Genomic DNA, 12,665 nt, shown 5'->3' with positions numbered 1-12,665 from the left:
GGAGTCATGCTTGGACAAGCAGCTTGCCTCCAGCAGCCAAGGAAAGCCAGATTGCAGGGGAGGGAGTGAGGTCTGTTGTTGATCAGGGAGGGCCCATCTTTGAGTCTGGAGTACATGCAGACAGCTGTGCACCCCGTGAGCAGAGCGCCCCAGGAAAGGGGCTTCAGAACCCAGGCCTCACCCCCAACACATCTTCTCCAGATCAGGAAGCCCCAGCCAGCCATTTCCTCCCACAGAAGCGCAAGCAGAGACCCTGGCCCACTGCAGAATTATAAGCTGCCAGACCCAGCGCGCTTCCATGGCTCTCAACTAGGGATCACTGTTGACCCCAGGGGAAGGGCATGGGGCGCCACCTTGAGAAACACACTCCTGTTGGCGTTCCTTTCCTGGGGGCACTTGCAAAGGCCTGTTTAACCTTTGATAACCAGGACAATAGACTCAAATTTCCAACCTTTCACGTCCATAGACACATAGATGTGAGTTCTCTTTGGGCGAATACAGTTTACATCTTAGACAACCAGGGACACAATGGGGACTGGGTAGTCAGAGAGAAATGTCAAGAACAGAAGGATTTCCAGACCAGAGGGCTATACATGTAAAACCTCTCCCCTAGGCAGACCTGGCCGATGGGCACACACCTGGGAAGGTGAATACGATGAAGAGCATCCTTTTAAGGCCACACAGGGCATAGTGGGGCAACGAGGCAGGGATGGTACCCACCCATCTGGCACGGGTGTTTGCCTTGGTAACCTGACTTAAAACCTACTTTCCCACAGCCCCAGCTTCGTTTCCCAAAGTGGGTTCCATGGCAGCACCTCTGCTTTCCTGGCACCTCCCCCCCATCCTGGTTCTTTGACCTTGTAAGCTTGGGATTGCCATGCTGCTGCCTTGATTGAGATTCACAGAGCACATCGGCATATTTTTAAAAGGCCTACCGTCAGATCCTGCCCTTACTTTCACTGCAGGTCACTTACAAAGAATGTCCTGCAGAATTGGTTGTTGTCACCTGCCTGGGTAGATACCTCGTTCCTCCAGGTTCAGATGTCATAGGAGTGAGGCAAGGATTTCCAGAACAGGGGCTTCCCAGATGTCTTTACATTGGGGAAAGAAGTTACTTGTTTATTCCAGAGAAAAGGGAGATGAGCCACACCCGCAGGAGGTGTCCAGGGCTGGTTTTCTTGTTTGGAAGAATTAAGTCTTACCTTTAGGGTGTTTTAGAGAATAGGACCTGGGCATTGGGGCTTGGAGGATAAACCATCTTACATGGCAAATTGGAATTGGGGAATGGAGTCAGAGTTATAGGGAGGGGGTGAGTTCTGGGCAGCAGACGATGCTGGCAATTCTCTGTTGGTCTTATTTCTGTTTCTTTATCCACCCCTCCACTAGCAAATGACTTCTCCTTTCTACAAATTATATGCCCCCTTCTCTCATTGTTTATCTCCCAGCGGCTCGCTTTGTTTAACTTCCCATAAAGAGGAATGAAATGTGTGTGTGTGTTTCTATTTTATTTGAAGTTACTAAAGTTACTAGATAGAGCTTTCTGTTCCCTTTTCTTTAAAACAGCTGAATTTGGTATTTTATATATGTTTTTTCTTGTATCCCCAACTGAATTATGGTCCTTATGGTTATGAGTGATCCTGGACTATATTTTATTTCATTTTTACCCCTGGGAGGCTGGAGGCCTCTAAAGCACCCACCTCTGGCCGTGTTCAGCTTTGCCCTCACCCTCAGTAAGCCGGGGGGCCCAGCGGCATGGGGGTTGCCCATCGGGACCATCTCGGGCAAGCTGTAACGGTTCAGGTCCCCAAGGATGACTTTTCCAAAGGTGCGGGGACCGTTGGAATAAAATGCAGTGAGACAGGGTGTCAGGGGAGAGGTGCTGTATGGGGAGAAATGGTTGAATGGAAAATTAGTTTTTCTTTCCCAGTAATTGTTTTGACATGAGCGGTAATTAGCCAACCGCTGACAAGCCAGAACTGAAGTGAGAACAAGGGGATGGATTAGGGGCAAATGCCATTGCATTAGATGGTTCCCGGCTGCTGTTAGCGTGGGGGCCACCAGTCTGGGGGAGGCTACAGGCAGGAGAATGGCATGTTGAGGGTGCACTTTTGGGGGTGCTGTGGTGGGAGAAAGCGGGGATCAGAAAGACTGCCCTCAAGAAGATGGGGACCACCTTGGGTTACAAGGACCCGGTAGCATTAAAGGTAGTGACTGCTTCTAAACTAAGGCCTGCTCAGGTAAGAGCTTTCATATTCATTTTCGTAGTCAACTGAACAGTGGTTCCATTTTTGTTCTTGTCCTTAGGGGATTTTAGGATCAGGGCAATGCTGTCTTTGTAGAATAAACTGAGAAAGTCACCAGGTATATCTATACTGTGCAGTGTGGGCCTATATATTTCTTTCATGAGTTTGAATGACTTTGCCTATAAAACCATCTGGATCTGATGTCTTTTGACAGGGAGGTCCTTTTTCAAATGTTTTACTCATTTTGGTGTTTCTGGTATCCTTTGAAATCATTTTGATCATTTGAATCTTACGGAAAGTTTTATATTTATTAGCATAGAACTATAGATCAAATCTCTTGCATTAAAAAAAAGTTTCTGTTTGCCGTCTAATTCCCGATTCTAGGCATTTGTGTCTTCTTTCACTCTCAAATTAGGCTGATCTGCCTTTTTTATCTTTGTCATTCTCTACCCCTCAACCCCTCAAACAACCAGAGTTGCTAATATTATCCTGTCTCCTAGCTTACTAATTTCTCGTACCATATTTATATCCTTTTCTCATGTTTTCCTTGGATTAATTTTATTGGCTTTTAAATTTTTTTTCTAAATTCTTGAGTTGAATGTTTAGTCCATTTATTTTTATTCTCTTGGCCTTGGTAATGCAATAATTAAGGCTATGAATTTTCCTCCAAATATAATTCAGGCCCTTTCCCATTTGTTTTGATATGTTCTTTTTCATTATTTTTAAAATATTGTGTAATTATAGTTTGAAATTGCTCTTTGACCTGAGATTATTTTTTAAGAGGGCATTCTCTTAAATGTCCAAGCTTCTGGGGTCAGGTTAGGGGGAGAGATAGGGACCTTGTCTATTTGTTCTTTCATTATTTCTATCTACTTTTATTGCTTTCCAGTCAAAGAATATGTCTTGTGTTATTTATGCCTTTTGCAATTTATTGATACTTTATTTATGGGTTAAGTAGGCCCAACATTTTTAATGTACCATGGCTTCTCAGTAAAAAGAGATTATCTCTGTTTATAGGGTATGATGTTTAATCCATCTAGTTCAATCAGCCTTTTAAATTAAATCACTGAGACATTCCACTTCCTGACTTTTGTCCACGAAATCAGTCTTAGACTGAAAGCAGTCTTAAGGTTTCCTACTGTTGTCTTCAAATTCTCCAGCATTTGCGTTTTGTCCATTTCGGTGCTGTGCTCCTTGAGAAGTTACGTTTCTTGAGTGTTATGACTGCCTCACAAGTAGTATTTATCTATCCAGTTTACTGTGCCATTGCTACCACGGCCTGTGCCAACCTGAGTAGGTTCTCCTCTGAGGCCTCAGTGTTCAGTGATGCCCTTGGACTCCTACCCCCAACCCCTGCCTTTTACCTAGAGGACTCTTGGGTAGAATCAGCAGCTTCTTGAGGGCCCTGAGTATAGACCAGGAGCATGGTTGGCCATGTGAAACTAACTTGTTTCTTCTTGTGTCCTAAGCCACTGCCCTGGGCCCCAGCTGTGTGGCCAGTGTTTCGTTGTCCTGGTGCATCTGTGCCCACCCTTCTTCCAGAGTTTCCAGCCAACTCTCAGATCAGGAGAGACCCAGTTACCCCAGAGGTGCTGGGTGCACCTCTGCTCACAGGTGCCCTGAATTTTCCCCTGCAGTTGGTGGAGAATGGGGGACACACCCCCGGCATGAAAAGGGCTCTCCATGGCGTGGCCTTCACACCCCATTGCTTGCCCCTGGCCCTTGCCCTGAGAATGGGCAAAAGGTAATAACTTTAGTCCCTCCTCCTTTACCTCCTCCCTCTCTGTTGGGTGCTGGCGACAAGACCCACGAGTGGACATCACTGTGTCCATCCTTCTTCAGGCCGACCTGCAGTGTGTGTGTTGTAGCAAATCCTCCAAAGCCTGGGGCGTCAGGAAGATGGCTTTCCTGGTGTCCAGAGATCATACAAGCTTGGGGCTCAAGGCCACTAGATTAAGGAACTTCGTGAAAAGAGAATTCATCCATTCTCTTCATGAAGTGCTTTATAATTTAACAGATCCTTGCTGCAGGTGTGGGTTTTCATCCCAACAGAGTAGGTTTGGAGACTAGGTAGAAGTGGTCCCATTTTACAGATGGAGAAGCTGAGGCTTCACTAACTGTATCCATGAGAGGGCAAGGCTGCCTCTGGGAACTGAGGATGCGTGGACCTCAGTGCGTATGTGTGATGTCAGGACCAGGCAGCAGTGTTGGGGGCTTCAATAGGCGCCCCCTGGGAGCCTTGAGGCCATAGAAATTGGCAAATACTACAGACCGGGACTCTCCATCCTCGAGTATCAGCTCATGTTGGGAGCATGAGTGAGTGTCATAGGGATAGACTTTTAGAGCCTTGAATATTTTTTTGTCTTAATTTTAGCAAAACCAGGACTCATGAAGGCTGTCATATGATCCCCTGACTCTTAATTAGCAAAGCCAAATTTCCTAGAAACCCGTGAGGCCAGTTCTCTTGTCATTAAACTGACATTCCAGTGGGTGAGGGGGAGGAGGCCCTCAGGGAGGAAGTCCTTGGGTGGGGAGTTGTTGGGGGGGGCGGGGCAGTGATTTGCAGGAGGGTGGGGGTGTCCCCACCTGACTCTAGAGAGAGATTGGGCCCTTGATCTGCACCAGTGACCACGGCTGATGAGGTTATTTTTGGCGATGATTGTTGGACTGTGATGCCTCTCTTCCTACTGAGCATCTTTCTTTTCTTTGGTTCAAAAAGGTCCCCCAGGAGATTGGTTAGTTGGGGGCTGGGGCTTGGGAGATGCTCTCAACCCATCTCCAGCCCCGCAGATAGGAGTGAGATCCAGAGAGGTGGTCCTGGCTGTGCAAGACCCCTCAGAGGCAGACAATGAGGTGGGAGAAGGGGCCCAGCTGCCCCTGTGGTCTGCAAGGTCGGAGGGGCCTGTCTGTGGCCAGCACAGCAGCATCTGAGCGGTGTTTCTGTCCCCGCAGTGAATGGATACCACACGTCAGGGACCCCAGCGCACCCTCCCGAGACTGCCCACATGAGTGTCCGAAAATCCACCGGTGATTCCCAGGTAAGGGGCCCTGTTCCGGGAGGTAGGGGCAGCCCTTAGGTCGGTCCAGGGAGGCGTCATTAGAATGGGGACACTGTAGGGGTCCAGGTAGCTACAGCCCAGTCCTGCCTCAGGTAGGAAGAGGTTGGTATCCAGGTCATTCCAATGTACCATGATTGCAAGAGAGCTGGTGTGATTATGGTTTGGTTTTCTCTAGAAGTTGAAGATAGTCGGTTTTTTCTTTTTTCCTTTGACCCAAGCCACACGGCTTGAGGGATCTTAGTACACCAACCAGGGATTGAACCCGAACCTCCTGCAGTGGATATATGGAGTCTTAACCACTGGACTGCCTTGGAAGTCTCTGGAAATTGAGGATGCTTTTGATGGGTTGACAGTAATGAGATTATAACCTCTCTGTGTTGGGGCAGAAGGTTCCATCCTGCTGTCTGGATTCCTAATGAGTCCAGATTTCCCAACACTTTAAGAATACGGGTGAGTCCAGGCCATTTTCCTTCTCTGCTTTGCGCTTTCCCACCCCCAGACTTCACCCAGAGTGGAACTGAGTCAAACATTTTGTCACATCTGATCATCCAGAGAGGGGCAGCTGCGGAGTAGAAGGACATGGGAGTGTGTTTTAAGATTCCCATCCTGTGTTCCCATGTGTCATCTCAGCCGAAACTTGTGCAAACGTAGGCAAGAGGTGTCAGTACTATTCCCGTGTTACAGATGCGGTCATAGAGTCCCAGACCAGATAAGTGACTCGAGCAGGTTGACACGATTACCAGGTGGTCAGACCAGACTCGATGCCAGATTCTTCCAGTGGCCTTAAGCTCTGTCTAAGGAACCGGGGACAGGTCTTATGTGGTCCATCCATGAATTATCACAAGATGTCCTTAAGTAGGAGCCTCCAAACCAGCCCTTTCAGGAGTTAAGATGCCAGGCCCCAAGGATGGTGGTGGCAGTGATGTGATAACAGTAGTTGCTTGTTGTCAACAGCAGTGGGTTCTGTGTGCTGGTCCCTAAAGGAAAGACCTTGTGGTCACAGCGGCTCCAATGTGACACTTAGCTGAAATGCAGGCGAGAGGGGCATGAGAGCACGTGTTAGGACCCAAAACATGGTGAGCTATGCCTGGGCGGGGCGAAGCCAGAGGAAACTCCAGTGGAGGCCCGTAGCGGTCCTGGTGTGCAAATCGGTCGTCCGACCTGGGTATATGGGGCAAGAAACCTCAGAAACCTAATTATGTTCTTGTGTTAGGAGGCTGAGCCTTGGGCTCAGGTCCATTCAGTTCAAACTCTGGAGGAGAATTAGGACATCGGGGTGAGGCGAGGCCCCATACGTATTGATGGATGGACGAATCACCCCAGGCCTCCTGTTAGAATGCAGATTCTGATTCAGGAGGTCTGGGGAGGGGCCTGAGGTTCTCTGTTTTAACGAGCCCCCAGGGGCTGCTGCTGCCTCAGGTGGGGGACCGTGTCATGACAGGCGTGACAGGCGAGCATCCGGGCACAGTTAGCTGTAGCAGCACATGTGTGTCCCCTTCATCCTCTGCTCACAGCACACACCACAGCCCTGGCCCTGTGTGTTTCCTGCAGAGCCCCCCTCTCAACACAGCCTGTCGGTCTGTTCGAAATGAAGCTCATATGCCACCCAACTGCAGAGTGTTTTCTTGAGACATCAGCCCAAGTTCTGCTGTGGTTTCTCAGCAACTAGAGAGGCACCAAGGAAGGATATTGGAAACAGTCCCCTCTGCCCCTCCCCCATCATTCTTCTTTCCTTCTCTAATGACACATGACTCCCCCATCCCGAAACACTCTCAAGTTGTTACTTAATCATTTAAAGCAACATGTATCCTGATCCCTATAACCTCCTGGGAAGCTGGTTGGACATTGTGTTGCTGTAAGACCTTGACCCAGGAATTTCCCTCCAGGCATCTGTTCTTGGAATACACGCAGGGATTCTGATCTGTGTAAAGCTGTTCACTCAAGCATACAGCCCTTGACCCAGCCTAACTGTCCAGTAACAGGGGATGGGTAAAATGGATAATGGCCTTGAACGTCTGTCTGGCCAACAGTGCCATGCAGCCATGGAAACACATTCTTCTGGAGAAAATGTACTGATTTAAGAAAATGCAGAGACCATAATAGTGAATGCAAAAAGCAGAACGAAACTGCATGTATGTATGTATGTTCAGTCGGTCAGTCGTGTCCAACTCTTTGGAGAGCCCATGGACTGTAGCCCACCAGGCTCCTCTATCAATGGGGTTTCCCAGGCAAAAGTACTGGGGTGGGTTGCCATTTCGTCCTCCAGGGGATCTTCCCAACCCAGGGATCGAACCCACGTCTCCTGCCTGTCTCCTACATTACAGGTGGATTCTTTACCTGCTGAGCCATCCGGGAAGTCCCAAAGCTGCATTTATGGTCCATCTTGTTTGGGAGAAGGAAATCTACCCATACATGAAGACATGTGACTGGATGAAAAAATAAACCCAAACATTGGTATTTCTGTCCAGTTCTCGATCAGGGGACATTTGCCAATGTTTGGATATTTTGGTTGTCACAGCTGGGCAGGGGGTGTCACTGGCATCTGGTCAGTGGGACCAGAGCTATTACTAAGTAAGGTTCAGGGCAGCCCCACAACAAAGAATTACCCAGATTGAAAAGATGAAGGGTGCTGAGGTTGAGAAACTTCAGTCGAAGGTGATGTTTATTTTCTTTAGACTTTTAAGTATTTTTAAAATTTTCTAAAATAAACACATTTTACTTTTATAGACAGCAGATACAATGAGACCTAAGAAACAAAGAGTTAGAGGTGAGGTGTTGGGGATGAAGGAAAGGTCAGCTCCGGAGACCCTGGCCTGAGTGCTGCTTCAGGACAGGTGGAGTCCCATGTATTCCTTTTTTGGATGGTAACATTCAGAAGGTGAGCTATCATCAGAGTAACAAAAATAACTAGTGCAGCACGTGGAGAGAACAAAATACGTGTGTCCACCAGTTTGCAGCACGGTAAGGTAGAATGTTAGCCTGTTAGGCTGTGAAAGTGTTCATGTTCCTGCAGAGCTGGCTGTCCACAGAGGCACCAGAGAACAGTCATAGAAATAGGTTAAGAAGGGTTGGTATTTACAGAGAGCACTACCGATAAATGGTCCTCAGAATATGTATAAGCGCGCTTCAGCAAGCTCAGTGTTTACTCCCCCATCCCAGGCTGTCAACTATAATTAGTGACAATTATCACCTAATAATATTACAGGTGGTGAAGAATCTACCTGCCGATGCAGGAGAGGCTAGAGATGTGGGTTCGATCCCTGAGTCAGAAAGATCCCCTGGAAGAGGGCATGGCAACCCACTCCAGTATTCTTGCCTGGAATATTCCATGGACAGAGAAGCCTGATGGGTTACAGTCAGTGGGGTCACAAAGAGTTGGACGCGACTGAGTGGCTTTGATAGATAGAGCACGCTGCAATACTGAAAGAGTGAATGAATGAATGAGTGAGTGAGTAAATGAAGGAATGAACACATGGCCATTTGAGATGTTGGGTCAGGGTAGATACAGTACCTTGTCACACCTCTCTTGTGCCCTTTTACTACTGCCTGTTGGCTGCCCCTCCTTGAGAAAGTTAAGAAAATTAGAATGTTGGGCAGGTGGGGGGCATGTGTAATCTTCATGGAAACCAGAAATGTGTCTGTACCATCATGGGTGGAACTGAGTGGCTGGGTGACCTGCAGCCCCCGAGGGTGCCCACCCTCTCCTCCCACCCCTAGCTCCACGAGACCTGGAAGGCTGGGCATAGGTGGTGGTAATCTGGTGCCACCCGGTGGAGGTTTGCAAGTGTGCAGCCCTGGGGCGAGCTACGTGGGTGATGGATGCAGGGGACCCACTTGATGGGAGGTTAGGGGATCAGAGACTGGGAATAGTCATGCTGGCCTTGGCAGAAGCACATCCGAGCCTGTCCCCTGCCTGCCTGCCTGCCAGGGCTACAGTGATTTTAGCCCCCTCTGATCCCTGTGCAGGAAGGCAAGGAACATGCCCACTAGAGCCTAGACTCTTGTGACTCACTTTCCAACTGTTTTAGCTTTCCATGAACTGTTCCCCAGGAAGGTTGTCTTTAGATGCAGAAGAGAGGAAAGGGAGTGGGACCAAGAACTTGAAAACTTAAGGGACCTGTTGGAGGAGACAGTGTCTGATGAAGGGAGAGGTGAGATTCTGAGAGCTCATTTACTCAATGGGTCTCTTCCTTCCCTACTTGGTAAATAGCTCATGTTCTATTGAACATGTATTTCTTTGCCAGGCACTGAGTCATAGACAGATAAAGCCCTTATCTTGTCAAGGTTAGGGCTTCCCTGGTGTCTCAGATGGTAAAGAATCTGCCTGCAATGCAGGAGACCCAGGTTCAATCCCTGGGTTAAGAAGATCCCCTGGAGAAGGGAATGGTTACACACTCCTGTATTCTTGCCTGAAAAATCCCACGGACGGAGGAACTGGGTGGGCTATAGTCTGGGGGGGGTCACAAAGAGTCAAACATGACGGGTGACTAGCACTTCCACTTGATAGAGGTTAGTAGCTGGGGCTGGAGAGAGACAAATGTTGATTTCATATTGGCAGTGATGGGGCTGGAGGGGAGTGTGTGCTCTAAAGACCTGACCAAGTGGTGGTGGAAATGTTTGGAGATGGGCTCTTTAATAAAAGCTGAGACTGGAAAAATCAGCAGAGGTTTAGCTTGGTCGAGAATGATGGTAGGGGAACAGCAATCCAGGTGGAGGGAACAGCATATGTGGATGCTTAGAGGCAATGATTTTGAAAAAGCCATTGAGGCCAAGCAGGACTATGGTTCATTGTGTTAGCAAGCGTGGGGAAGACAGAAGAGGAGGCCAGAGAAGTCCTCAAGGCTGTTTTTAGGAGCTTGGGTTTTGTCTTAATAGTGCTAGAGCCCCTGAGAGGTTTCACACTGGGTTCTACCAGCTGAGGGTGTGGGAGCCAGATTCTTCACATGCAAGGAGATCAGGCTCAGAAGACATCACAGAGCCACGGGCCCATGGAGTCAGCTGGGAATGACCAGCCATGGTCTCACAGGCACTGCCTCATCTGTCACCACCCTTGATGGGTCCTTACAGTGCCAGCCAAGCAGCCCAGGTGAGGCCAGGAAACCGGGCTGGGGAGAGGTTTAAAAAAAAGAGGAGAAAAACCTTCTAGAAGCATAGGAAAGAGAAATTAAAAAAAAAAAAAAAAACACTTTTGTTATGGACATTTATAAGCATTTGTAAGAGCAGAATGAATATTATAAAGGAACAATGGACCAATCATTTAACTTAAGCAGGAGACCTGGGTTTAATCCCTGGGTCAGAAAGATCCCCTGGAGGAGGAAATGGCAACCCATTCCAGTATTCTTGCCTGGAGAATCCCATGAACAGAGGAGCCTGGCGGGCTACAGTCCATGGGGTCACAAAGAGTCAGACGCAACTTGGCAACGAAACAGCAGCAGCAAATACAGGCATATACACATACACATATATGTAAGATCTGTGGGGTGATAGTGTCAGGCCACGTGCATGCTCTGTCTCTTACCAGCCTTTTCTCTCAGCCTTTTCAAGCATCCATGTTGACTGTGGCCTGAGTCTTTGACATTGAGGTTTGCCAGTGGTGATGTTTGAATTCCTTGCACACGTTTTATAGACCTTCTTCTGTTTAAAAAAAAAAAAAAAATGCTGCCCCTCCTCCATCCACATTTTGGAGTAATCCACATTACTCCAAAATGGATGGTCCTCTTTACTCCAAATGAGGTTATTATTCATAGTAATGCTTCAGTGGTCCCAGATTTGGGGGTGGAAGCCCCTTTGAGCTGGTGTCTGTGTCCTTTTGTTATATCACACCATTCATCAAACCCTTTTTTTTACCTCCTGGCACAGGAGTTCCAGGTCCACCTGGCCTTTGGAACTAGTCGATTCTCCAAGGAGCCTGGGTTCCTTTTAGCGGGGCATCGTGTTAAAAACCACTTCTGGTTTTTAATACAACTATGCCACCCTGAATGCATCTGATCTCGGAAGCTAAGCAGGGTTGGGCCTAGTTAGTACTTGAATGAGAGAAACCACTTCGTTATAGCAGGTATTCTCAGCGTGGCTGAGATGTCGTTCCACCTGGGCCCTTTCAGTGGAGGGCTGCAGGGTGTATGTGTCTGTGTGTGAGTATGTGTGTATATATGCTTGTATGTGATGTTTATGTAGTATGACATTCAGATAATGGGCACAGGTCACCAGCAGCAAAGACAGAACACGAGACCGCCCGGAGGACCCTGTGACCCCCGTGTGCAGCACTAGCCAAAACCGCATAGCTAGGAGGGCAGAGACCCGCACCCACGCTTAGAACATCCCCACCCCTGCCTCACAGTGCTATTACTTGCCCTCGGAGTAAGGTCACCCACCGGAGGAGGGTGACCTCTGTGTCCAGCATCGTCCCAGACAGCCTTGGACACAACGGTCCCCAAGTCAGTGTGTGTGGATGACAGAGATGTTTCTTTGGCCCCTGCAGAGACACCTGGAGAGATTGTCCCAGATCTCTAAGTGGAGGGATGGGGAGGCAGGAAAGGGTCATTCAGGCTTGGGTGTCAGTTTGCTCTGTTTACCTGCCTTGTGTCCTGGGACACATTGATGTCTGCAAACCTCGGTGTCCTCATCTGTACAATGATGGTGATGCCAGTAACCTCCTGGGGTCAGGAGGACTCAGGGGGCAGGTCCTCAGCTAATCAGATGCCTCCAGAGCTTAAGGACCATTGGCAACAGGTAAAACTGAGGCTCAGAGCCAAGTTAACTTGACGGGATATCAAGGGCAGTGAGTTCATCTTCTCATCTATGAAACGACGATGTTTGCTGAACAGTCCAGGGATGTCAGTTTTCAGTAGTGGACTTCACTTACCGGACATGGTAGATCTGGGTGGGAGTGAGGGGCTGAGGGTGGGTCTAGCGGGGAAGAGTCCAGGAGTAAGGGGACCATGGGTAGGAACTCCCTTAAGCTCCTTATTTTGCCTGATGAGCAGTTGGGTTCCTGAGGCAGGGGCTGGCTTCCCCCCACCCCGACAAGACACTCATCTTGCTGGGTGATCCAGGGCTGTGCTGGATGTGGGGATGGGAGCTGTTGGTTCCCTGGGGCTTGCTAGAGAAGCCCTTCCATGCTTTTTCTGGGCCTTTCCCTGTAAAGGCCTAGCAGGTACTTTCTTCCGTCCCACTAGAGACAGAATAAGGCTGTGAGTCCCGGGATACACATGATGCTGCCGCAGTGCCTTAGGGGCCAGCCTGCTTCCCAGCCCGACGCGTGGCTCAGGACAGGAGTGCTTGCTCAGGGACCCTACTGAGTCCCTAATGTAACAGCTGATGGGACAGCAAAGACCCAGACTTGACCTCCCCCGTCAGGGCCATA

At 48.8% G+C, this 12,665-nt stretch overlaps 1 protein-coding gene across 8 annotated transcripts in view; it reads left to right on the top strand.

Moving 5' to 3' along the window:
* Positions 1-12,665, top strand: part of GAS7 (growth arrest specific 7) — a 200,910-nt gene that overhangs the window by 146,042 nt on the left and 42,203 nt on the right. For 6 of the 8 annotated variants that reach the window (XM_043903840.1, XM_043903841.1, XM_043903844.1 and 3 more), the window contains exon 4: positions 5,196-5,281. The exons of the other annotated variants lie outside the window; for them this stretch is intronic. In XM_043903840.1, coding sequence (XP_043759775.1) covers positions 5,196-5,281 — 86 coding nt within the window. The remainder of the gene's footprint in view (positions 1-5,195; positions 5,282-12,665) is intronic. 8 annotated transcript variants of the gene reach the window in all.

This window comes from Cervus elaphus, chromosome 5 (genome assembly GCF_910594005.1).
Source record: "Cervus elaphus chromosome 5, mCerEla1.1, whole genome shotgun sequence".
NCBI lineage: Eukaryota > Metazoa > Chordata > Mammalia > Artiodactyla > Cervidae > Cervus > Cervus elaphus.
This window is presented reverse-complemented; position numbering and strand designations above follow the sequence as displayed.